This window comes from Gymnodraco acuticeps, unplaced genomic scaffold (assembly GCF_902827175.1).
Source record: "Gymnodraco acuticeps unplaced genomic scaffold, fGymAcu1.1, whole genome shotgun sequence".
Classification (NCBI taxonomy): Eukaryota; Metazoa; Chordata; class Actinopteri; order Perciformes; family Bathydraconidae; genus Gymnodraco; species Gymnodraco acuticeps.
Window position 1 is genome coordinate 788,710 of NW_022989843.1, and position 27,460 is coordinate 816,169.

The 27,460-nt window shown below is 40.5% G+C and overlaps 1 protein-coding gene across 2 annotated transcripts in view; it reads left to right on the top strand.

Moving 5' to 3' along the window:
• Positions 1-2,989: 2,989 nt before the first annotated feature.
• gak (cyclin G associated kinase) overlaps positions 2,990-27,460 on the top strand; it is a 30,036-nt gene continuing 5,565 nt past the window's right edge. The window contains exons 1-25 of one of the 2 annotated variants that reach the window (XM_034236680.1): positions 2,990-3,347; positions 8,168-8,229; positions 9,242-9,301; positions 10,296-10,410; positions 11,320-11,462; positions 12,416-12,541; positions 14,001-14,090; positions 14,503-14,638; positions 15,398-15,510; positions 17,273-17,351; positions 19,006-19,123; positions 19,431-19,439; positions 21,038-21,087; positions 21,310-21,458; positions 22,028-22,150; positions 22,254-22,387; positions 22,481-22,675; positions 22,767-22,884; positions 23,306-23,385; positions 23,563-23,756; positions 23,939-24,100; positions 24,352-24,518; positions 24,611-24,872; positions 26,292-26,465; positions 27,069-27,206. In XM_034236680.1, the coding sequence (XP_034092571.1) occupies positions 3,206-3,347; positions 8,168-8,229; positions 9,242-9,301; positions 10,296-10,410; positions 11,320-11,462; positions 12,416-12,541; positions 14,001-14,090; positions 14,503-14,638; positions 15,398-15,510; positions 17,273-17,351; positions 19,006-19,123; positions 19,431-19,439; positions 21,038-21,087; positions 21,310-21,458; positions 22,028-22,150; positions 22,254-22,387; positions 22,481-22,675; positions 22,767-22,884; positions 23,306-23,385; positions 23,563-23,756; positions 23,939-24,100; positions 24,352-24,518; positions 24,611-24,872; positions 26,292-26,465; positions 27,069-27,206 (3,139 nt within the window). In that variant the 5' untranslated portion in view covers positions 2,990-3,205. The remainder of the gene's footprint in view (positions 3,348-8,167; positions 8,230-9,241; positions 9,302-10,295; positions 10,411-11,319; positions 11,463-12,415; positions 12,542-14,000; positions 14,091-14,502; positions 14,639-15,397; positions 15,511-17,272; positions 17,352-19,005; positions 19,124-19,430; positions 19,440-21,037; positions 21,088-21,309; positions 21,459-22,027; positions 22,151-22,253; positions 22,388-22,480; positions 22,676-22,766; positions 22,885-23,305; positions 23,386-23,562; positions 23,757-23,938; positions 24,101-24,351; positions 24,519-24,610; positions 24,873-26,291; positions 26,466-27,068; positions 27,207-27,460) is intronic. The other variant, XM_034236687.1, reaches the window with a different exon arrangement.

Here is a 27,460-nt window from a genome sequence, read left to right on the forward strand (position 1 = left end):
GCTCAACACTACTTTGACGTTAGCTTGTCTACATAATCGATCATAGCAAATTTAAATTAACCTTATCAATGCATAAAGTTACCTAATAAAATATCTCTCTAACTTACAAGGATGACCTTATGACCCTAAGAAGCCGTTTGTTCTACAGTATTATCCCACTTAAAGGTGGGGTAGGTAAGTTTGAGAAACCGGCTCGAGATACACTTTTTGTTATATTCCATGGATTGCTCTTAACATCCCGATAGCAATGAATATCTTAAGTGCTTTGACAAAAAATCCATGAAAAAATGTCATCTGTGGAAGCCGTAGTACTGTAAAAAGCACGACCAATCATTTTAGCCGGCCCGGCTAAAATAACTGGATGGCCTACCTGCCTGTCAGCCTTCCATCTGTGCACACACTTATCTTGTTGGTCATGTGCGCATTCGTGTGTGTTGGAGGAGGGGCTCTGTAAGGAAGTTGCAGATTTTTTCCCTGCTGTGTATTTTCAAATTCTAGCGCACTCCAGCTGGTTTCTCCAAAATTACATACCTACTCCACCTTTAATGCTTAACACTTAGCTACGATTAGCATCGTTAGCACAGATGTAGCTACCACTTGCTTACATGCTAACCCAAGCCTTAACATTAATTAACGTTAGCTGACTAAAAACATAAGCAACACATAAATGAAGTACTCGAATTTCACTTACCGTAAAACTTTGTTCATGCACCGTCTGTTTTTAAACGCGGAGCGAGTCACAATAGTCTGATATAAGCATGAATAATTGTCCACAAGGCACCAGCACAACAAACATGGCCGAGTTCAAGTTATGTTCCCCAGATGAGCTGAACAGGCAGAGCCCCTGTAGCATCACGGAGCTGCTAGCAGAGCAACAAGCTAACAGCAGCAGTCACTGGACAGACCTGTCACTCAATGTGACCACGTCACCACGCCCTAATTTATGCATAACGTTAAGGCTTAATATAATTTAAACTAATTAAAAATTCATAGTAACTCATTAATAAATGGTGATTTGTTTAACACTTTACAATAACAATTGGTACCAATTATAAATGCTTGTAATTCATTAATAAATGGGAATGTGTTTTACACTTTACAAGGCTCCCTTTTAGCAGTTACAAATGTTAGTAACTCATAAATAAATGGTCATAAAGAGATGCCAAAAAACATCAAGATGAATGAGGGTGGAATCAACTCAGTGAACAACAGATGCCAAGGATGTTGGCTGATGAAGAAGACAAAGTAAGCTAAGTAGCCAACAGAAGGCTTAGTCATCTTGCCAAATAGTGAGCCTGAGTTGATGTATGAAAATTATGTTAGAACTGGTTTATAAATGGTTCTTAATGATTAATAAAGTGTTTACAACCTAATTATAAACCATTTATGAATCCTTTATAAGGGTAGTCTTATTGTAAAGTGGTACCAAAAACTCTCTTTTTCAGTGGGGACATGATCTAAATAAGCCGAGAAGGCCTTGTTTCCGGACCTATTTCGCAAATGAGGGCCTATAGGCCCCTTGTCATGTCTGCCCATATCTGGTTTTCTTATGTCTGTTTGTTTTTATCTGTGTCTATGTTGTTGTCAGTGATGTATTGTCTTAACTTTTTAAATGCCTCTGTGATGTGCTGCAACCCATTTTCCCCTCGGGGACTATAAACGAATACTATAGTTATTATACGATCATGACACATAATTAACTTAATTGAAAGATCAAAAGTTCCATGGGAGCATAGTATACCCTAACTGTTACCACCGATTTAAACTGAAAATGTCAGATCAAGGAAAGGTACTTGTGAGAAATTACCAGGAGAAATCCAACAGAAAACAAGTTGTGTGATAACTTAATAATTACCATGATCTCAAGATAATGGCATTACAAAAACATTATAATGGCATGCAAGGAAGTTATTCACTCCTGTATTAAAACTACATGTAGGCTATGCTTTTTTACGTTGATATTTTTTACAAAAGGAGCATTAAATGGAAGGGAGTTTGATAAAACACATTGGATCAAGAAAGCTCCAATGCTTCATGATACACATTCTAACATGGTAATCCATTGAATTAAACTTGTTTGCACTGATGGACTACTTGAAAGTGTTTCGGACCCTAATCCAAAACCCTACATACAGTTGACAGATGATGTCCAGTAGATGGCGTACACATACACGGTACACAACAAACGTGGGTATGGTATGGACCAGGCGTCAATTATACGCCTGCAGTGCAGCTAGTGCAGAACGCAGCTGCGCGTCTTCTCACTGGCCATAAAAAGCGTGACCACATCACCCCAATTCTGGCCTCATTGCACTGGCTTCCAATTCGGTTCCGAATTGATTCTAAACTCCTTTTATTTGTTTTTAAAGCACTAAATGGGCTGGCTCCGCCCGGCTTATAGCTGAACTCCTCCATCGTTACACCCCAGCCAGAGCTGACCAACTGCTGAGCACTGATAGTGCCCAAGACCAGGCTCAAAACCCAGCAGCTGGCCCATACGCTCTGGAACACCCTAGTTAAAAAAAAATCTGCACTAAAGAAGACTCACTTCTTCTCCCTGGCCTTCTAGTCAGAGCGGAGTACGACTCCTGACATTTCCCTGTGTTTGATTTTTACATTTGCTGTTGTAATTTATTGTCTTCTGTTTGTTATCGCAGTGAAGTGTTTGTATTGCATGTAGGCTACAGCACTTTGGCTCGACTAAAAATCGTTTTTGTGCTATATAAAACTTGATTTGATTTGAGTCTGTGGATAAGACTTGAAATTAAAACTTTTCTTCTGTGTTTAGAGGAATATTGTAAGTTTGACACCATAATAAATACAAATAATAAAAACAATAGCCAATACAAAACAATATTGTCTAACAATGCAGACCTGCATTGTTAGACTCCCCAAAATGTCGTTCAAACTTTTTGTATTGGACGTTTTTCTCTATGGTACATCCATGGGTACATCACATGATTGAATCGTGTCCTGACGTCATCATCCTTCACGGAAGTCAGCGCTGGCGACGGTGGCGGCCTCTTCAGCCTAGCAGCAGGAAGAGGATGTTCGCTTCCAGTGAAAGAATAATATCACCTGATTATAAGCCTTAATAACAGAACAAACAGCCGTGGAGTTTTCTGCTGAGTCTGCCGGGATCTACACAGCGGATTTCCCCCCCTTGAGCCAGCCTCTGTGAGTCTGAAGCAGGGCGCTGGATAAAATGTCCCTGTTCCAGTCAGCACTGGATTTCCTAGCCGGGCCCGGAGCGTCCGGACTGGCAGGCCGGGACCACAATGACTTCGTGGGACAGGTCGTTGAGCTCGGTGACATGAAGCTGAGGATCAAGAGGGTGATCGCTGAAGGTGAGACGGTGTGAGACAACGAGAAATGTTGATAACGTCGGTCGCTGCTAGGCATGCTAAGTAGCTGAACGAGCTAACAGGCTAGCAGTGACATATTTCTACTGGTAGTCAATGACAATAGCGTTTGCACCTGCAGAGCTATGAGTCACCATGTAAACACCAGTTGATAATGTGGCTTCGATCGTTCTAAAAGTATTACTAAATTTCAAGATTGTGATACATAGAAAACCTGAAGTTTCAGGTTGCTTGGTGCGTAAACGTAGCTGTATCTCCGCTGGGCTTCAAATCATGATCTGCAGCAACAGCATAGCTGCATTTTACTTGTCCACCAACTCCCAACCCACAGATTGCTACAGAGCCCAAACCGTATCATCTTCCTTGGCTAAAATACATTTTAACCCACAAGAAAGAACATAGTATAGTAGAAAGATATGAGGTAAAAATAGAAATGATGGCAATGTTATTACCAAATCTCTTGAAACAGTGCAAAGACTTCTGCAGAGCTCTGCTGGATTCCTCTAAGGGAGATAATGGCTGAGTGCATGTACTTTTTGATAAAATGTGTTCTTTAACTGTGTCCCATCATCCTATTCTGCAAAATTATATGGGTCCACTATTACTGCGACATTAGATCACAATTAGGTGTCTGAGTTTGAATCTTTAGAATCAACCTGTATTTGTTTGTCTGCAACAACTCTGGTTACAAGGCACGTGTAACCCAGAGATCAGGTTCCTTCCCTTCTGGCAGGGAACAGGGATTCTTGCTCTCATTGTGAAGTTGCTCGACATTCTTACTACACTATCATGCATCTTGAGTTCCTTGCATAGAGGTAGAGCCGACTGTCATTGTGGAATGTAGACCTTTATGTTGGGTGTACTATGTAAAAACAAAGTTGTTTAATCAAATGTCAATGCAAACTGTAAATGATCTAACCAGGAATGCATTTCACAGAAAATCTGTTTAACATGCAGTGAGATGAGTTAGTTCCATAAATAAGTAAGTCATTGTCCGGTGTCAACAGTTTTCAGCATGGTCAAACCATTTGGTCAGAGTTGAAGCAATCCATGTTGTTAAGTTTATTAATTATGATGTAATTCAACACAAACCTGCCAAACAACATAACCCAAATTAGCCATCTCTAATTTAAATGTGCCTTTAACAACTCTTAAAAAGTCTAAATGATTCCCTTATACTAACTGTTGACTAGTCGCATCATGTAGTCGGTGGAAGAACTGCAACAACAAAGTTTCCATAGAAAATAACAAGTAACAAGTCTCTTTGTTGTGTCATTTGAAAAAGTGCAAGCTCAGTTCACTTTAACTTGCTGACTAATTCTGACAGATAAGTGTAAGGAAACCAATGTTTCTCCGGCAGACAAAGTACCCACTTCCATGTCCTCTTTGTGCAACCCTCTGACTCACTCATAGGTATTCAGTCCCTACAGCATTTTAAATAGACATACTGTATGTAGAAAACAATGTTTTCTTTAAATAATATATAGTTATGCATATGCTAATAAAAACATAAAGGTATATCTGGAGAAAAATAAAACTAACTGGGCTGCAAAAACAATCAAGTTGATTTTTAAAAGTCTTTAAATTGTCAGTATTTTGTGTGAATTGCCGATCCCTAAACTCAACTTACAAGGATATTAAACTGAAATATATTCACAATTAAGAAGCCACAATTAATGCTTTCCATTTTTGCTTGATCAAATAATGACTTAAAATGGTTGCCTGTTTCAGCATTATTTGATCAAAAGTATATTCAAGGTGTTGTGATCAGCCATGACAGTTGAACAGAGGTTAGACGATTCACATCTGCCCGGCTCTGCCCTTTTCAAACTCCCTTTCTGCTCTTTGAAAGGTGTCTCAGTTGTGTTTCCTCAACCAGATCTTTGGGGAGAGAATACAATGGATACCTATAACAAGCTCATCCTATTTTCTTAGGGCCATCACTAGTTTGTCAATTGATGTGTTGCTTGTTGCAAAAAGTCATCACACAAGTGGTGGTTGTCATCTTGTTTGAGCTCATTCTTTTGAATTCTCTCAATGAATATATCCACCTGAATGAACAGTTTGTTTGGGAGCAGTGGCCCTTAGCCTTCCATTTGGCCTTCATGCCCTCATCTGAGCAGGTGGAACTGTAGACACGTCTCTTTATTAAGAACCAGAGTGGAAATACTGTGCTTCATTCCTTACTATCTATTCCTCTAATAATTTTCCCACACCACAAAGGTATGGTCATAGCAAGATGTAATCAATTCTGGTGTGATGGAGTAGGATTTTTACCCTCATTCGTAATTAGAGCAAAGAAAATGGAGCATTTCAGATGTCAGCCCTTTTGGCAGAGAAAGACAGAGGAAGCCATGTGATCCCCAAAAGGGGCGTCTGTGAATCCTCACTGCAAAGCATGGCACATTAATGTTGCTGTAATGGACAGTAAATTGTGTTTTTTGATAGCCAATTGTTGCTTTGTGTACAAAGGTAAAGTGTGTGTTTTAAGCGTAGGGCATGGACTCAAAAATGCAATAACTCCAGTGTTTTCCTTTCATGCTTAAGTCATACGTGTCAGTGACCATAGGGTGGCTGGTTTGAGTCCCTGGTGAGGTTAAAACAATTGGGACTACTTCTCCTGAGCAGAAAAGGTTTAAAGAGTGTGATCATTCAAGATTTTACAGAGCAAAGCAAGGCTGGTTGTTGATTTACTCATCACTATGGTAACCAACCCCTGGCGGCAGTGGCGCAGTCTGTAGGGACTTGGTCTTGGAACCGCCGGTTCACGTCCCAATCGGACCCAAAAAAAAGATGGAGTGAGCTGGCAGCTGGAGAGGTGCCAGCTCACCTCCAAGGCCACTGCCAAGGCACCTAACTTCGAAACTGCTCCCTTGGCGCCGGGTACCTGGCAGCCTCTCTGCTCTGCCACCTCTCCTATCTGCATGTGGTTGTGTGTGTGTGCATGTATATCCTCTGTGTTTGTGCATGTGTATCCTCCCCTGTGTGTGTAATGTGTGTAAACACAACAGAGTGGGGAAATACATTTCCTTGTAAGGGATTAATAAAGTGTTTCTTCTTCTTCTTTGTTTGGACTGCTTAATACAAGGACATATAAAGATGGACCCACTTGAAGTTAGGAAATGAAAGGTTCTTGTCCGCTTGCCACAGTGGCTTTTAAATTAATATAACAATTTGAGTTATCACGAAAAATACATTGAAACTACACTGGCAATGGCCCATTTTAATTAACTTGGCTTTCAGAGGAACTGATTGTTCATCAATTATGTTGTAATTAGAGCAATGTGCTGCTGTTCTATTAAAAACTTGGTCTCTTACCTCCCATATACAGTTGCAAGAACCCTTTGGATTCTCCACACATAGCGTTGTGTGTTCCTTCCAAACAACTCAACTTTGGTTTCATCTGTCCACAGAATATGTTGCCAGTAGTGCTGTGGAACATCCAGGTGCTCTTTTGCAAACTTCAAACGTGCAGCAATGTTTTTTCTGGACAGCAGTGGCTTCCTCCGTGGTGTCCTCCCATGAACTCCATTCTTGTTCAGTGTTTTACGTATCGTAGATTCGTCAACAGAGATGTTAGCATGTGTCAGAGATTTCTTTAAGTCTCTAGCTGACACTCTAGGATTCTTCTTCACCTCATTGAGCATTCTGCGCTGTGCTCTTGCAGTCATCTTTACAGGACGGCCACTCCTAGGGAGAGTAGCAACAGTGCTGAACTTTCTCCATTTATAGACAATTTGTCTTACTGATGAACATCAAGGCTTTCAGAGATACTTTTGTAACCCTTTCTAGCTTTATGCAAGTCAACAATTCTTAATCGTAGGTCTTCTGAGAGCTCTTTTGTGCGAGGCATGCTTCACATCTGGCAATGCTTCTTAAGAATAGCACATTCAAAACTGGTATGTATTTTTTATAGGGCAGGGCAGCTTTAACCAACACCTCCAATCTCGTCTCATTGATTGGACTCCAGGTTGGCTGACTCCTGACTCCAATTAGCTCTTGAAGAAGTCTTTAGCCTAGGGGTTCACATACTTGTTCCACCCTGCACTGTGAATGTTTACACGGTGTGTTCAATAAAAACATGAAAACATATAATTGTTTGTGTGGTATTAGTTTCAGCAGACTGTGTTTGTCTATTGTTGTGACTTAGATGAAGATCAGAACTCATTTTATGACCAACTTATGCAGAAATCCAGGTCATTCCAAAGGGTTCACATACTTTTTCTTGCAACTGTATTTTATTATTACTGCAGCGTTGCCCACAATGACACCAGTTCAGGTTTTTCAGCTACGCCCTCAGTTAATGTTTTTCAGCAAGAGATTAGCAGTGGCCCAACGCTTTGAGGAGTGAGATTGTGTTGTTCTTGAGCAAGGCACCTAATCCCCCTTTTCTCCAATGTTGCTGCTCAGTGGCCAGCAGATAAGACTGTGGTTACACTTGGCAGCCTGCAGGCATTAACGTTTAAGAGTGCATGTAAAGCATGGTTTAAAAAATCAGCGCTGGGAAATTGAAGTTGAAAACAAAGTGACAGAGCAGTGACATGTATAAATATACCAAGTGTGAAGCCTTTGTTTCAATGAATAGTACTACTTTTGAACCACACAGCCGGTCATCAATTAAGCCGATTGCACGTACAACAATCAGAGCAAATTACAAAAACTGCAAAAATGTATTCCAGCTCTTCCTGCGCTGAACAATTGACGATTATGCATAATTTCTGAGCTCAAGAGTGCATGTGCTATTCACATAAATGTAATTACAATTAAACAAAATAACAACCTGGGTGCTCTCTGTTTTTTCTCAGGTGGATTTGCCTTTGTGTATGAAGCCCAGGACATGAGCAGTGGGAAAGACTATGCCCTCAAGGTAAGACACAAGTGGACTCACTGAGGACATTCTACCCGCTGCTTGATACATGTGGAGCCACTCTCCGTTTGTGCGTGTTCTTTCTTTCATTCACTCACTTGTACAAGGCATGGCATGGCAAATAATGATACATTGGACTCTGTCCACATAAACATTCTTATTCTCAAATATATTGTATGCAGTGAATTGTACCTACTTGTAGTAAATATCAATCAGTGCTAAGACTGCTTATGTGTATGTTCTGTGTCACCTTTGTGACTGGACTTAAACATCCAACTGGACATTACCCTTTACAGTAAAACAAGTACAAATACGTTAAGACACTATGATATGCTAACTATCCATTAAGATACTACTTCTCTATGTATGTTGTTGATAATATTGCTCAATAGACATACCCTTAACTAAGTTGTCCTAGTCCTGTGACAGAACGAACAAAAGAAAGAAAGAATGAATGAATTATGGAACGGTTTGGATTTGGTTGGGACCATCTGCTTCATGTTTTAATATTCTGTCCATGTTGATTGTGTACTCGTGCATTTATCAACTGTGTATACTCTCTTCTGTGTAATGCTGCTGAAAGGTCAAGATGCTGTTTGTTTTGTGTTTACGTTCAGCAATGGCCTGTCAACATTTTTAATGCAGGACAAAAAAATGATAACTACATGATTGAGGAAAGCAATGTGATGCATTATGGCCATGTTCAGGTTCTGCTTGCTTGCTAACTTCCTTTTTAGGTTTCTTTCTACTGGGTCTAAACCCAGACTGAATTGTGTAAGTGGCCATTGAACTCCTCACTCCACATAATCAGCAGGGGCAGTCGATCGGTTATCCTGTTTGACTTGGAAAACACCAGTCTTCTCTCATGTTCAAAGCAAATACTTTATAGGCGGTTTATTGATTGTATATGTAGGGACAGTCATGTTTGCCATCTGTCTTTAAAAGATTATGTCTCACAACAAACAACAATAACAACAAACCACTGTTCTCTGTTTGTGTGCTTTTGTTACAGAGGCTGCTGTCCAATGAGGAAGAGAAGAACAAGGAAATCATACAGGAAGTCTGCTTCATGGTATCCTTAATCATTTCCACACCATGATGAAAATACTTGTTCTTTTCTTCTAATCAGTGTTCTGTAAAGTGCGTGACAAAAGCAACTCTAACCCATTCATTTACAAGATTGTGGAATGTTTGTCCAGCGTAGTAAACTGTCATTATTGGATTATTTGTAGTTTACAGGCAACACCACACATTGTCAGAATGCTCAATGCTAGCACTAATACATATTTACAGTGTTTAGTTTCATAATAGCGTTGTGGTTTGTCAAAGAAGACTGTTAAGTTACTTTTGTGAATCTTTCCTGAAACACTCCAGTCTGTTTCTTGTGTTAGATGGTGTGACGAGCAGGACGGAAACTAAATACATTTGAAGGCTTTTATTTACAAATGTGGTTGTCAAGATCATTTAAAGATACGTTTCTGCATCTAAATGTCAAATCAAGCATCCACGGTATTGTAATGTTTCAGGAGAAGTTTTATTTCGTAGAGGTTTTCTTTTTTTAAATGACGTAACTGTTTTGTCGAGCAGCTAAAAATGCTCAGACATGACTTTTTACTCCGGTGTGGTTTCAAGATGTAAAGCACATTGGGGATTGGGTTCCTCTTACCATTACCACATCGTGTATTCAGATCCTGACTATTTGCATAATGTTTAATGCCTCATGCTGATGAGGCAGAATAAGAGTCTGAAGTCAACAGTAAATTCTTCCTATCACCCAACCATAATCTCTTCCTGCTGTCACTGTGTTAACAGCCAGCTACAGAACTGTTTTACTGTCTGTGCTTGGCTCTCTATTCGTGGGTGGCAGACTTGGAATAATTAAGTTAGTGATCACAATAATGATTCATCTCACTAAGTCACTTTTATCATATTAAAAACACCCTCCAAAGTATTTGTTGGATTCAACAAGCCACAGGTGAACGCTGCTCCCATCTTCAGAAGATGTTTTGCATTTGAGAATCCAAAGTAATGTTTAAACTACGCTCCTTGACCTGCTGGCTCTGTAGAAAAAGCTGTCGGGTCATCCCAACATGGTTCAGTTCTGCTCCGCTGCCTCCATCAGTAAGGAGGAGTCGGACACCGGACAGGCGGAGTTCTTGATCCTCACTGAGCTGTGTAAAGGTAACTGCACACATTATCTCACTGTTTTCTACTTCTATCTTAGTTTACTTCTTTACAACTGCAGCAGTACTTATTCATTCATCAAACCAAATGAGATATCCCGATCGCTCAGCTATTTCAAGAAAAATACAACTGAGAATACATTTTTCATGAAAGATAAGTTAGCTAAAGGAAATACATTTGGAATCGGAAGGTAAACTGAAATTGTAACTAGCCAAGACATTTGCAACCAGTGCATCTCTACTGATTAGTCAGAAGTCGCTCTAACCGAAAGGCAGTCGTGATGAAACAATTTCCTGTCAGCGATATTTCAACTTCCTGCTCTACTCTGTGAGCAGAGGGGCCTGTTAAGAGTCCGAGGGAGATTAAAGGGCTAACCCCAGCCTCAGCCTGTCCCCCTGCTGCCATCTGGCACGAGATACAGAAGATATGCTGAAGTACGTCCAGACTACAGAGCAGCTCTTTCCCTCAGGCTGTGAGCCTTCTTAACTCATCCTCCACTGGAACACAAACACTTAACTGTTTTTATTATGTAGCAGAATGGAACTAACTGCATTTTGTTACCAGCATGGTCCAATAGGAATACATTATACTTGTACTTCCTTTGTGTTTACCCTGGCTCTTCAGATTTAGTTTTCATTCAGTAATTTATTCTCCAGCTTTGTAAGAAACCTCCCTTACTTTTAAAACATTTGTTTGAACACTTTTGCGTCATTAATCATTGCATTTGGTGCATTTCTTCATTATTTGATCATATTTTATAACATAATTCAATACTTTTATCTGTGTCATATTTCCCAAATATTTAAAACATTTGAAATCCACAGAGATAAAGAGGCATCTGTGGAGTGAGGGGTCTTACTGTATGGCTCTTCATTCATGTATCTGTGTTATATCTCCCCCCCTCAGGTCAGCTGGTGGACTTTATAAAGCGGGTGGAGCAGAGGGCTCCCATGTCATGTGACACTGTGCTGAAGATCTTCTACCAGTCGTGCCGCGCCGTGCAGCACATGCACAAACAGAAGCCTCCCATCACACACAGAGACCTCAAGGTTTGTACTGAGTGAATGATGAAGTTTCCATAACATGCAGCAGCAACAGCAACAGGATTGAGTGAAATTAATGGAACACTGCATTTTGTCATATGACTGAGATTGAACCATATCCCACTGCAATCTAAAGCACAACAAATACTTGTACTATAAATAAGTGGCTCTAGGGATGGGTATCGTTTAAAATGTATCGATTCCGATTCCGGTTCTTATCGATTCCCCGTTTCGATTCCAAAATTGTAAAAGAAAGAGGTCAAACGTTTAGATAACAAAAATATCTTTATTCTTTTAAGCTTTAACTGACATTTTTACAAATTAAAAAAAGACATGCAATACAAATGTATTGCACAATAGCTATGCTTTATTTGAACTGAGCTATGCCTGTGGCAAGCTATTAACTGGCATTACACTGTGCCTTGTCTTTTTATTTTTTAGTGTAGTGGAGCCTCACTTTAGAGCGTTTACCGTGACCTATCTTTGGTGTTATGAAGTGACTGAGCTCGTGAACTGTCTACGGGAGGGCGGGGGGAGCCTCGCTGCAGGCAACTGTGGACCTCTGTCGCCTGTCAGCGCAACTCACATGATGCCGTTTCAAAAAATTAAGGGCGGTGCCGGCCGCAGCGTACCGAGCCGGCCGTCAACGGCCCGCTGACGACCGGCCGTTCTGTGATTCTCCAGAACACACAGATGGCCAGTCCTCCGCTGAATTCCACCGGGTCCGTCTGCGCTGCGGGGACCCGGTGGAATTCAGCAGGGTCTACCACGTTTAGGAACCGTTAAGCAGAACCGAAATTGTGTATTTTGTATGGTTACCCGGTACCCGGCATTTTCTTATCGGTTCTCATCTGGAACAGAGTTTCGGTTCACAACCCTAGTGGCTACCACATTACTAATTGTTTATTACATGTGTACTAATGGACATTCCAACCCTCTGCTGACTTGATTTGTTGCAGATTGAGAACCTCTTGATTAGTAACCAGGGCACCATCAAGCTGTGTGACTTTGGCAGCGCCACCACAGTGTCTCATTACCCCGACTACAGCTGGTCGGCCCAGAAGAGGTCCATGGTGGAGGACGAGGTACATACACACAAGCACACACACTCTCTCAATAATCTATATAATACAGTGTTTACATACAGTACATCCTCTCACATAATAGGTCATTTCATATCTCTTTAAACATATCGCAAGACATAGCAGAAGTTGTTGTCACACAGGTCAAGATTTGTTGCTGTATCAATTTGCTCAAACTCTGATACTTCTAGTATATTTGTTTTTAATTAAAAAAAAGAAAATGTGATCAATTTAAAATAAAAGAAAATGTGTTTTGTAATTCATGTTTCCAGAATGAAGTCTCACACTACATAAGCATTCTATTTGAGGCACTAGTTTTAATTTGTCATTTTTTTAAGACAAAAGGAACTGCCAGTTTTCTTAGACTGCATAATAAATACTCTAAATTTCCCTAAAAGAGTTATTTCAATCAATCAATCAATGTTTATTTATATAGCCCAATATCACAAATGTTACATTTGTTTCAGTGGTCTTCACAGTTTGTACAGAATATCAGTATGACAATACGACACCCTCTGTCCTTAGACCCTCACATCGTACAAGGAAAAACTTCCAGAGAAAACCCACAGTTTAAGGGGAAAAATGGGAGAAACCTCAGGGAGAGCAACAGAGGAGGGATCCCTCTCCCAGGACGGACAGACGTGCAATAGATGCCGTGTGTAAATCGAAGAGATAATACATTTTATAGCGTAGGTGGACCAAATGTTTGGCAATGCATGTGTCTATAATAAGAAGATGAATCCACGAGGATGTCAACAATCCTCTGGGAGTCATCAGCCATTCAATTATTTCTTTAACTGAATGGGGAAAAACACATACAGACGTTTCAAGATTCAAGGCTTTATTGTCATATGCTACAGTAGCTACAGTGTAGATATGGCAATGAAAAGCTGAATTCCCAGGCGCCTCCAACAATGCAACATGAATATATAAAGGACATAACACAGATAAAACCAATACAAATAGTGCAAAAAAGGATCAGTGACAATACTGACGTCATGGTGTCGAACTAAAACCAGAAACGTTTGATTTAATTAACAGCTCGAGGTCCAGGAAGCACAGATCAACCATGATTATATTTATACCGTAATCACACGACACACAGGAGCTTTGACACAGATGACCTCAGTATGCAGGACCCCAGGGATCCTGGTTTCTAAATGTAATAAGCTGCACGTCAATCTGGCACCAGTTTTCAGGCTCCATTTTAGGATGGACTATCTGAGGCATGTGTTTATTTGAGTTCAAATAATGTCCTTCTCAAAAGCATGCCCAGCGTGTGGGAACAAATAACTGTCGTTTTAATTTTAAAAGAAGAATTAAGTCCCAAGGTTCTCTAAAAAAGTTGCATACATGAACATCATTTAAAGATTCACCAAACAAGCCTGATACTTGGATCTATTACAAGACCCATGGTTGTGGAAAAGGTGTTTGTTTATTTTATTTTTCTATTTGTTTGTAGATCACAAGGAACACCACTCCAGCGTACCGAACGCCAGAGATGATCGATCTCTACTCCAACTTCCCCATCAATGACAAGCAGGACATCTGGGTCAGAGCTTTTTCCTTTTCTTTCCCCCGATGTCACAGCTAATCCAAGACCATTTGTAGTTAATATGTTACCCTTGCTACAGCAGAGCTTTAGAGGACAGATTGTGCGTGAAGGCAAGATGAGCTAAGATCAGAAAATCACATTTTCTAATTGGTAGTTATTAGGTGAAAGTGTAAAAAAAAAGAAAAACCTTGATATTTTAGTCACACAACAGAAAGAGTTCTACAGAGCCTGTTGAATCTTTTTATGTAGGGTCAACAGACATCCTTCCTACTAATGTGAATTAGTCTTCTGACATTGATTTGTGTAAATGACTTTCTCGTGACAGTTTTATGACTTTGTTTTTTCTGTGCAATAAAAACGTTGGCTTGAGAGTTCATTGTTGTTTTCTCATTCCCACTCTCCTCTACAGGCCCTAGGGTGCATCCTCTACCTGTTGTGTTTTAAGCAGCACCCGTTCGAGGAGGGGGCCAAGCTGCAAATCGTCAACGGGAAATACTCCATCCCTCAGAACGACGTCAAGTACACTGTGTATCACAACCTCATACGTATGTACTTCTTTGTGTTTGCTAGTTTCTGCCTGTCAGTTATTCTTCCATCTAGCTATTTCCCTCTACACTTTTTGCCTTCAAATCAAAGTTGCCGCATGTCAAAATGACTGTCACCTTTTACCAAAGAAATGTGTTTAGAATTGCACCTTTTAAACAACGTTCATTTGACTCGGCATAAAGAGATATGCCATGACATGTAAAATAATAGCAGTATCATTAGCTAATCTAATCAAGTTAAACAGCGCCACCTGCTGGGAAATGTAAACCTGCAAATAGTGGCACAAACAAATGCACAACATAACTTCTATATTTATATAGTACATTTTTATCATTTAGATTATCCATGTTGATTGCTGTGCATATGATACATGTTTTTTTAATTAATCATACAATTAAAATTGTCATTTGGGCTGTTACAATATCAGACTTTCATCACACAATCATTAACCCTAAAATAATAACAGTATTTTTTAATAAATAAATAACATTTTGTTGAATTTATTTCTTTACACAAAAAAATAAGTGAAGTCTGTGACCATTTAATAGTATCTGGATTATTTACACAATTATTAAATCTGTTATATTGACTGGATGTCAGTGTTACATGTTTTCATAAACAATGTAAAGGATATAACTTGCTTTCTTTATGCCTCTGCATCTTTTTGTCATCCTCATTGTTGGATCTCTTCAGATATTTAACTGTAATTTATGTTTCACTCTCCCCCTCCCCCTTCTCCCCCTCTCCTCCTCCTCCAGGTTCCATGTTGAAGGTGAACCCAGAGGAGCGCCTGTCCATCACAGAGCTGGTCAACCAGCTCCAGGAGATAGCTGCAGCACGAAACGTCAACCCCAAGTCCCCCATTACAGAGGTAGTTTATACTCTGTCACTGTTGGTGGTACTTTTCCAACCCCTTCTTTGATGTTATGGTCTTTAGGTCTAACATTTACAATTCATTTCAAGTATCCAGGCAGTTTCCAATGATGCCTAAAATGCATTTGTTTTCCTTGTCTCAGACTGTCTACAGTGGCTTCTGCTTCAGTTTTCAGTAGGTGACAACCAAGTGCATTTTAGAGTAAACAAGTTTATTGGCCGAGAAATGGGGGCATATCCTCTCTGTCTGCCAGCCTGAGAAGAGGCTATTGATGGGCCAACCCAACGCACAATTGTCAGCGTTCAAGTTGGTGTTGTAGTTACACTTACTCAGTCTCACATGCAAACACACACACACACACACACACACACCCCGCACACGCACGATACACAGAGGCAGGCTCAAAGGAGTCTGTATTCTCTTTCCCAGGCTCCTCTCTTCCCAGCTGGCATGGCCCAAAGAGACAGAGAGGTGGAAAATGGGTCAAACTGAAATAAAAACATTCCAACACTTTAGTAGTAAAGCACATTTCAAGTTGGAAGCTTAACTGTTCAGGCAGAAATCTGTTTTTGTATTTTATTGTATCTATCACCCAAACTAGCTGATTCATTATCATCAGATATAACATTTGAACCAAGGCTTGGGAACAGCAAAACATTTTACTTTGCATAGTCGCTGGTCATCAGAAACTAAGAAGCCTCTAACGCTTCTTAACACAAATCCTGGTACTTATCACCAAATCTGCATCCACGGCGATTTAAGTGTATGAAAAGCTCATTTCAATGTCAAATGGTTTACAGGAATTCCTCTTTATTCCTACAACCTCCTAATGTGCACTTGACCGATTCTACAGCTGAGCCAGTGAATGTATCCTATGATAAGTATAAATAAAAAAACAAATGTTCCTGTCTTTCAGTCCTGCAGACACTAGCTTTTCCTTCTTATTCTAATATTGTGCCATTGCTAAAAACAAATTGTTAATCTTAAATGATTTCATACCAAACTGAATCCTAATATGTCTGGTGAATGTGGCAGAGTGAAGGCAGATCTTGTGTTTGCTGATCTGATCAGGGTTTAAAGGGGGTTTCCCTGTTGGAGATAAGAAGATTATAATCCTCCACCTTCTCCTCCTCCTCCTCCTCCTCCTCCTCCTCCTCCTCCTCCTCCTCCTCCTCCTCTTCCTCTGTCTGCTGCTTCTCGGCAGACACATAAAAAGAGGCAGACTGAGATGGAGCAGAGAGGAAGGAGAGCAGAACACTTTTGAAGGAAGCAGCACAGATGGAAGTGAAAGAGTGAGAGGGAAAGACAGAGAGACGCAGAGGCTGTCTGACTGTCTCAACGCAGTCTTAGACCCTCCAGTTCTCATCCAAAAAATATTTCACTTTGCACGTCTGATACAAACTATGTGTTTAGGATTGTGTTACTTTTTGGGATTCTTTTAAAACCGGGATTTTTTTTATTTAGAGAAAAGACCTGTTGCTTTACACTCTATTGAGTCTCTTTTTCTGTTCCTCTATTTGAGGTCACCTGACTCTGTTTTTCTAACAAGGACTATTTTTTACCTTTGCTCAAATGTATTTTGGCATTTGGTGTTGTATCCATTTTTAAGGATGACATGTTTTTGCATCAGTTTGGAACATCTTAGGCAAAATTGTAGGTTGCCAGTTTTTTGCAACTCATTTTGTTTGACTAACTTGTGACAATGATGAGTGCGTACTATTGTTGGCGTCCGGTGTTTGACGGCTATGAATGTCTGCAGCTGCTGGAACAGAACGGAGGCTTTGGAAACAACGGAGCCCAGCCGCCCATGCAGATCCAGAACGTCCACAACAATGCAGGTGAGGGTTTGTTTTGATGACTATAATATACTGTACTCAGGGTTATGTTTGTTTAAAGTTGTAACAGTTGAAGTAATGAGGGCGAATGTGAAAACCATCTGAAAACAAAGCGATAGTGTTAGGGTCATGTTTCTAAAAAGCATAATGTAACAACTCATTGATTTGCTGAAGGACAACTTATCCAAACATATGATATGATGCACTTTAACAATCTGGCAAAAATAACAACTTTTTCAATTCAAATAATCATTCATAGAGCTGTCCTTTTTTTTCTGCCTCTCAGGTAAATTAACTAAACCTCTTGTTTATAATTAGCCAGGTACACTATTCTTACAAACACAGATAACAAACCTATATCGCTAAGAGTTATACATGGTTATAAGTAATGTTGTAGTTCCCCTATGACCAGCCAACAATAACAATATCCTCCTCCTTTGGTTCATTTATTTATAGAATCATTTTGCCTTATGACTGCGATTTCTCATCTTACAGTATGTCCAAAGAAGAAAGCTGAAAGTATGCACGCTCTAGGAATGGAACTCTTATTTTATGGCTATTTGAAATCAGGATCATCGAACAAAAGTACTTAACCAGAACGTGATATTTCTGTTATTTATCTGTATATTTTCTATAAATGAGCATAATGGGTGTTTCCAAACACTCAGCCTCACCTGTGCAGGCTGCTATTAAGAGGATTTCTGCACGCAGTCACCCATCTTGTCAATATGTTGCTCTTCCTCCTGAGGTGCGGCTTCAGTCCTCCTGTACTTCATACTGTCAGACCTGGGCTATAGATGACTCAATCTGAGTCATTTGCCTGTTGTTGTACATCAGGGGTGCCCACACTTTTTCAGCTTGGGAGCTACTTTTAAAATGACCACGCCCAAAAGATCTACCTACAGGCCCAATCTGTGTCGCGAGCGCGCGCGCGCGGGGGGGTGGTTCTAGTGGACTAAACGGCGGATAAACTGTGGCGCGCTTACACTAATTGCGCCGCATAAGCGCATAATAGTGCACCACATTTGCGCTTCAGATGAGGAGGTGAGGCCCCCCCCCCGTATGGCACAATACAACTCAGATTGGCTTACCTGTACGTCAATCAAGTGGCAAATGCCATAGTAAGGATGGATGATAGGCTAACTTTAAAACAAATTCAATTTAAAAAATATTATAATTTTTTTCTTTTGCAATGCCATGCAATCTACCCACACTACCTTTGCGATCGACCGGTCAATCGCGATCGACGTATTGGGCACCCCTGTTGTACATCAACATCCCACAGCTTCACCCCAGCTGACGGCAACCGATTTCATCCAATGCATTTACAAACAATGCATTTGAAAGTAAAACAAACAATCCTTTTGACCCTCTTCTAAAAAACACGTGTATCATGAGCGTGGGAATTGATACATTGTACCCACATATACATTTATAGAATATGTATTTTACGTTATTTATAGCTTGGCTTTGCTAAAATATTTAAGTCCATTCGGTGATAACAATTTAAAGATTTTAAACTTCCAATTATACACAATGTTTTTGTCTTTGTTGGTTAAACTGCGACCTCGATGAACCCACTGTCAGTGCTTTGACACATCTGCAAATCTATTGTATTCAGAATTCTCTCTTTCCCCCCCCCCCATGATGCCTTTAGGCATATACGATCCTGACCAGGCGGGCAGCGGCCTCTTTGACATCTTAAAGGGAGGAACCGAGCGCTTCCTGACCAACATCAAGGACACCTCCTCTAAGGTCATCCAGTCAGTAGCAAGGTAAGGTGCACCCACCTGTATACCCTTTTCTAAAAATCAATGTTTATTTATTCATATTTCATTTTCAGTTGTACGCTTTTAACCAAATCTTTACAAAAGATTAAAAGTGGGAGTAATGCAGCAAATATTGAGAATAAGCAAAGTGTTCCTTTAAATAGCCTCTCTCTCTCCATATCCATCAAAGTTTGATGTTTCATTTGGTTATTCCACCATCGGTTTGTTCCATTTGTTTGGTCGTTTTGTTTATTTTGTTGTTTCTTTTCTCTGTCCCAATCCTTCATGGTCCCACTATGTGTCCATCACCTAGCAACCCAAGGTAAATATGGGTCGGTGACGTGGGTCAACTCATGCGTTGCTCTGTGTGCTCCCGTAGTGTGTGTTTGATTTAGAGGAAAGAATACATCATTACTAAGCCTTTTTGCTGTGCCATGTCCGCCATCGCAGCTTGCTGATCCTAACATAACACATTAATAATAGATAATTGAATGAATGCAACGCCTGATGTGAATGGACAGGTGAGAATCATTTGGAGTGAATGGAATGATCATATGATTAGAAAATGATATCAGCGAATGAGAAAACAAGCAAACCATATTCCCTGTGCATGGTACAGGGAAATAATGGGCCAGTCAATCACACGAAACGAATCAAAGAGCTGGTGCCGTAGCGAGGGAGGCATCATGACCTAAAATAAGCAGCCCTATTCATATACTATATATATATATATATATATATATTCATATACTATACTATTCATAGCCTAGCCCTTTTAGCTACAAGTAACATTCCCTGACTCCTCCATTTATTTCAAATAAACTATTACATTAGTCAACTATGGGCACCATTTATCTTTCATTTTAGTTAACAATTTTCAATTGTTTCCCATTAGCTTGAGCTATCTATTCAAACCATTAATCAGTTACTTTGGCTAACTTGGCTAACTCTAGCTTACTTTTGAACCATTACTTCCCATTTCATCAATAATCTATTACTTCAAAAACTGTTGCTACGGTTTATTGATTACTTTGAGCTTTATATCTTAACCATATTGAAATGACTGTCAGCTGAAATGTGTATCCATAAATGTACACTATTTTAAACATGTATTTATTGATTTTAAGCTACCTGCTTGTATGTCTCTGATCAATTGCTACCTCTTCATGCACTCGCCACACATGGCTTTTGAGTGCTTGAGTCGACTGAAAATGTGGATCGTTTTTTGTTTGGTATTTAGTTGATCTATGTGCTCGAAAGCACCTTAGGATGTTTAAATATTTGCGTATATGAATGGTTGTTTGAAAGAACGAGAGTATGGTAGTTTAGATGTTTTAATATAACTCACTGCTTACTAAATCACCATGTTTCAGCTATAGGTATGTCCTAACCAGCGTCTCATGTCTGTCCTGATACCATATCATTGAGTGTCATCAACTCATATAGATTTATTTATTTTGCTTATGCTCAATTTTAATATTTGGTGGGAATCATGTTGCTTTTTGCTTTTGTCGTACAATATGATTTAATTTGCTGTAAAACCAACTGTAGCCTAATTTATTCGTCAATGAACTACCAATAATACTAAAACAAAAGGAGCTATTGGCAGTATTGGTCCTCTTCAGCATATTCACATGCAACTGGCAGATGTGTATAATCTACATAAAGGACAGATAAACTGGGTTATTTTTAATTTATTTATTGTGTGGATGCTCTTTAAGGCATCATATAGGACCATCTCCACCCTGCAACATTGTGGCTTTTGTTATTTATCAATTGTATATAAGTGTATCTTAATACAGCACTTCCTTTCTGCAGTGTGGTGGATATTAGTCCACTTTATTTCTTGTAGATAGTTTTCCTCCCGACCATGTTGTACACGTACTCTTTTTATTAGTGCACTTGTCATTTCTCTTCCAGCTATGCCAAAGGGGACCTTGATATTTCCTACATCACCTCCAGAATAGCAGGTATGCATTTGACCCTCTATAAAACCTACTTGTACCTTCTTTAATCCCCTGTTATGTCATCTAGACATTATTCTGTATTACATGATGTACATGATTTTAGAGGTTTCATTCAGATATGGCTTGAATAAAAGCCATGTCAGGAAATATCTTGGCTTCTCTTTAACATTTTTGATGAAGGGGATAAACCTTTGATTTATTGGTTACACATATTTCTCTTTGTAGTCATGTCCTTCCCAGCAGAGGGGGTAGAGTCGGCGATAAAGAACAACATCGAGGACGTCCGTCTGTTCCTGGATTCCCGTCATGCTGGCCACTATGCTGTCTACAACCTCTCCAAACGATCATACCGGCCTTCTCGGTTCCACAACAGGGTACGTTTGTGTATGCATGCCAATAGATGCTTACTAGCGGTGGGAATCACCAGGCTCCCCACGTTACAATACTATCGCGATACTTAAGCCAAGATACGATAGTATTGCGATTCTACGATATACTAAGTATTGCAATACGATATATTGCGTATATTTATATCTTTGTTTTGACTAACTTCCTGCCAATCCCACTGACTTCGCCCATGGCCATGACCACACAGGAAAAGGCTCAGCACCAGCTAGTGGATTGAAAAAGCAATTGTTACCAAAAACTTTCATTTTGATTTGCAATATGAATAGTTTTTATAATAAAATATCGATACTTGGCGTCCGTGTATTGATACAATATCACCAGGCAAAGTATCGCAATACTATGCTGTATTGATTATTTCCCCCACCCCTAATGCTTACTTGTTTACTCTTAACAGTCACAGTGTCAGCAGTGGTGTCGTCTTTTTGGCACTCTAATATAGAGGTTTTTATTAGCGGTATTTGCCCTTGTTTACGTTTTGTGCAGCTTTACAATATCCCTGTTGTATTCAGGTGTGTGTCTTTATCTGTGTGTGTAGGTTTCAGAGTGTAACTGGCAGGTGCGCCGTGCCCCCAACCTGCGCAGTCTCTACAGTGTGTGTAAGAACATGCATCTATGGCTCAAACAAGACCAGAGGAACATCTGTATAGTACACTGCCTGGTAAGTTGAGATGAGTTAAGATGTCCAACATGCTCAGATGTAAATACATGGTAAGGGCAGCTTGAATACATTTAAATGTCATCCCCCATCTTTGTTTCTGTAGGATGGCAGGGCAGCATCAGCAGTGGCAGTCTGCTCCTTCCTGTGTTTCTGTCGCCTTTTCACCACAGCTGAGGCGGCCGTCTACATGTTCTCGATGAAGCGCTGCCCCCCCGGCATAGCACCCTCACACAAGAGGTAGAGTCATGGCAGAGATCCCGACCAGAACCCAAGTTATTCCTTTTTTAAGCTTAAAGCACAGGATCCTGATTTTGTCTTTGATTGTTGCAGGTATATTGAGTATATGTGTGACATGATGGCAGAGGAGCCCATTGTCCCTCACAGCAAGCCCATAACCATTCACTCCATCGTCATGACACCAATGCCGCTGTTCAACAAGCAGCGAAACGGGTGCAGGCCCTTCTGCGAAGTCTATGTTGGAGACGAGAGAGTCCTCACCACATCGCAGGAGTACGACAAGATGAAGTAAGTCCATTCACTAACAGAATAATACTTTCTTAGAGGAGTAAATCATTTCCATTATTTATGACATCTGTGATATTTTTGCTCTTTCCAGGGATTTCAAGATGGAGGATGGAAAAGCGGAGATTCCCCTCAATGTGACAGTCCAAGGAGACGTACTGGTGGTGATCTACCATGCTAGATCTACGCTAGGAGGACGTCTACAGGCCAAGGTACATGCACAACGACAAGCGTAAATGCACATGGAGTATGATTTGTAAGTTGCACTTTGTAAACACAACTTTCAAAGTTGGCCCTTCCTCCCTGGGAGGATGAACAGGGTGCTCAACAGCAGGTCATTTAGTAACAACTTTGGTCCACTTGCCATTTCCTCTTGCTAAATGTGTATTTGTCAGCACTGTGTCCAGCGTTTGCCTAACTTCCACCTGGATGCGTACTTAGGTTCTGGCACCCTGCCACATTATATACAGTTTGTTGACGCCTATAAACTTCCCTAACCCAGGGTCAATGCAGCCACACATTTATAGAGGGTCATATGTAATGGTGAAGAGGGATTATATAATATATATAATATAATCATTTTGCATTCTTCACAAAAAACTAAGTTTAAACTCTCTAATGTTTGTGTTTCAGTTGGCATCCATGAAGATGTTTCAGATCCAGTTCCACACAGGCTTTGTCCCCAGAAACGCAACCACTGTCAAATTTAACAAGTATGTACAACAGTTTGAGAGATGCAGTACTTTTTGACTAAACAAGATCCTTGTAGTTCAAGCTTCACATGTCTTGTTTCTTGAACAATAATATCAAGTCTTTTATTTTTTATTTACCTCTTGACATGTTCTTTTTCTAATAACTTCCTGTTTCCAAACTACCTTTTCACCTGGCAGGTATGACCTGGATGCCTGTGATATCCAGGAAAAGTACCCAGACTTGTTCCAGGTCAATTTGGACGTCGAGGTGGAGCCCAGAGACAGACCCAACGCCAAGACCCCTCCCTGGGAGGACTTTCAGACCAAGGGCCTGAACCCCAAAATCCTGTTTTCCTCTCGAGATGAGCAGCAGGAGATCCTCAGCAAATTTGGTAAGTGGCATTGCTTTACAAGAAAAGGGCTTTTGGATTAGGATTGTTAGTTTTCTTTTTACATTTCTTTTATCCATCGGCTTCTCAGTTCACTTGATATCAGACATCCTTCTGTTTTTCTCCAAAGTATGTTCTTTTTGTAATTCACATGTAACCTAACCATTACATTGTAATCCTCACAGGTAAGCCTGAGCTGCCTCGTCAGCCCGGCTCTTCTGCTTTTTATGACTCTGAGTCGCCACAGCCGGCTCAGACTCCAGAAGGCATAAACCCAACAGAAGTAGAGTCACCTGCCAGCACTGATAGCAATGCCAACAACTTCTTCCAGACACTGGATTGGGAAGGTAATGTGCTTTTGTTCTCGTCATAATTGCATATATATTTTATCTTGTGAACTTTGGCAAAATGACCTACATTTTCCCCTTTTGCCCTGGTACTGTAACTATTATCATCTATTCTGAATAAGGAGACAGTGCTATTTTTTGTGTCCTGCCCTAATTTTCTCATACTGGATTTAAACATAAAACATTCCCTGACCTCTTAACCTCTCAATGACTGTCCCACCTAATAATTGACACTCTTCTTGTATTTGTAGATGTGGGTGGCCATCAGGATGCCTCAGACATTCAAGGGGGGGGGTACATGAATGAGGAGGAGGACCTGAGTGATCAGTCAGAAGGAGAGTCCTATTCTTACTCTGCCCCTGGGGCGGAGCCTCTGTCACGGGACCCCAGTGAACCTCTGTTTGATGCTGACTTCCAGGTACAGTGTGACTGCTATGAAGTACAGCCCAAATGCGTAATTTCTACAAACATCTCATTCATTTCTGTCTTTGTGTCCTTTCCTCCCCCCAGAGCTCCCCTCCTGCAGCCCAAGAATCTACCATTGATGACACAGCTGACCTCTTGGGTTTGAACTCTGGCCCCTCCATGTCCTCCACCTCCTCCACATCCTCCTCTGCTCCTCCTCCAGGAGTCCAGGGGGGAATGAAAGCAGCATCCAGTAACAGTGACCTCCTCAACGACCTGTTTGCGCCCCCTGCTGGTCAGACAGCAGCAGTGCAGGAAGACTTGTTCTTCAGCGGGCCAGCCAGTGGGAACACATCAGACTCTAAATGTAAGGGTGGAGGTGTTAGAAAAATACTCGTCACCGGCTTGAGCTTCAATATCAGGATACATGTATTTATTACCCCTGCAAGAATGGAAGTAGTCATCACATACAGAGCATATGATACAACTAGTTCCCAGAACAGTGTCCTTCACATGCTTATATACAAGAGAGGGTGTTTCACTGTCACAAGATGCAGAATACCGGTTCAAAGCCGTATTCAATGTTTAGTTTAGATTAGCTAAGGCCCACGTAAGCAATAAACATGCCAGTCATATGCCTATCTCCCTAGGGGCTGAATCATCATGTTTAATCGTTGGAACATAGCTATCGTATGTTCAACACTAGGGATAGGTACCGAGCCCCGGTATTAAACGGGCCCCGGGCCTGAATTATTAAAGACCGTGGTACCGTTAAGCTCCGACGTTAGCGGTCTTTTGCATCGGTACTGGAGACATCTAAAAAATATGTCATATGTATTATTGCTACACAAACATTATATTGCAGTTTTAGTGTCGCCAACTCCGTTTCTAATATGAAATAACACTACAAAATGCGTCTATGATTATTTTTAGTATTTTCGATCTTTCCAATCCAGACGAGAGATCTCTCTCCCCCGCCTGCTTGCGAGGGGGCGGGGCAGTTTATACACAAGCAGCTGCTACACACACACGGAGGAGATGGCGGAGAGAATGCGCTCCGAGGTGTGGTTAAACTTTACCCGTCTCGATGCTCGTTGCCAAAAGTGCAATAAGAGTTTAGCATGTAAAGGCGGTAACACGAGCAATGTGTCTAAACATTTAGCAAAAGTGCTCCACATCCAGACGGAGAAATGCACCGGGTTCAACTGTCTTTCTAGCAGCTCTGTAGCTCCATCCACGAGTAACGTTTCCACGTCAGGTGTTCTGTATGCTAGCAGCAACACACAGAGTTAACTACATGATACAAACATGGGTTAATGATTAGAGGTAACTGAGTTATTTATTATGTTAAAGTTTCAGCTATTCTGTTTACAGTTCTGTCATCACATTATTTAAGACGATTTGTTAAAACATTGTTGTTTCTTTTGATGTGAAATATTATGTATTTAATTTAAATAAAAAGCAATGTTAGTTTTGTTCACAATTTGTTTAGTTAGTTTATCTTATTTTTTTCTCCAAAAGTACCGTTAAAAGACCGGACCGATAAGCGGTATCGATAAAAGTAGTAGTACCGTTAAAACCTTAACGATACCCATCCCTATTCAACACAGTGTCTCATGAGCTTCTTCTATGTAATCATACATCCGGTTACGTACACAGCTACAGTTATTGAAGGAGTACATTCAGTATTTTCCCAACAGGAGGCTTTATATTTGCTTGCTGCATTGTTTAAAAAAACTTCACGGCCATCTTTAATGCATCATTATTTCCTCCTACCTCGCTGCAGCAATGGGCGACCTGTTTGATCCGTTTGGGATGGGCTCTGGCTCCGGGGTGGGCCCCACTGTGGGCTCCTCTCGGCAGGCCTCTGGGCCGGACCTGTTTGGAGACCTGTTGGGCTCTGATGGTTCAGCTCACAGTAACCCCACTCCTGCATCTAACACAAGCCTCTTCAACCTCAGTGAGTACTACTGGGACATCACTCAGCGTTATGTCTGCTTGGAGGAGATATGATTTACACACACAGGCTAATATGCCTATATGAGTGGCTTGTGTACAGGCTGCGTCTCTTGTAGAGATAAAAGGTCCGCCTTTTTTCTGTATGACAATGAAAAGGATTTTTAATATTGTATTGACATCATACCAACAACATTACTTCAATTGAATTGATTTATTTTCAGATGATGTCACAGACATGGAATTAAGTAAATATTTATTTTCTACTCAACCCTTAATGTTTCTGTTTCAAAGCAAAAGCTCTACCACTATTCTGTGGACGGAGCTGCATAGCTCCAAATACTTAAAGGGAAAAAACAAACTAGTTTCGATTATTATTTGCAAATGAACATATGCTTCTCTTTTCTAAATATAAATGACATTACTTTTTAAATTAAAACTCTCCAGCAACAAACCTATGGTTTTTTTCTTAGTTTTCCTGGACAAAAATGTCCCTAGTTTCCACAAAATCGAATGTTGCCGTCTCATTGTTCCTCATTTGGCAACAGGAAATAGAAACATGCAACAGAATCTCAATTGGTGATACTTTTGATCTTTTTATTTACAGATAAGCTAGTGAAGGATGTCCCTAAGATGACATCATCGGCCAGTCAACCAGACCTGCTGGGTGGGTGGGACAGCTGGGCGGCGGGCTCCACCACTAACATGAGCGCCACCGCTAGCAAACCCATCTACACCAACAATGGTGTGTGGAGGAGCCTTTTGAAGAGACTCAAGATTAACTGAGCATTTTGAGTTTGGTGTATTCTGTGTAGACCATATGGAACATTTTAAAACAAAACAATTATTAGTAATTGAAAACCTTTATTGACACTCTAGAAAAAAGCAGTGAGAATTTTCATAATGCACCCCGCCCCCCCCTTAGAACACACCAATACAATGTTTATTGAGACGAGGCTGTTCAAATTTAAAGACAGACTTCTTTACTTATGCATAAAG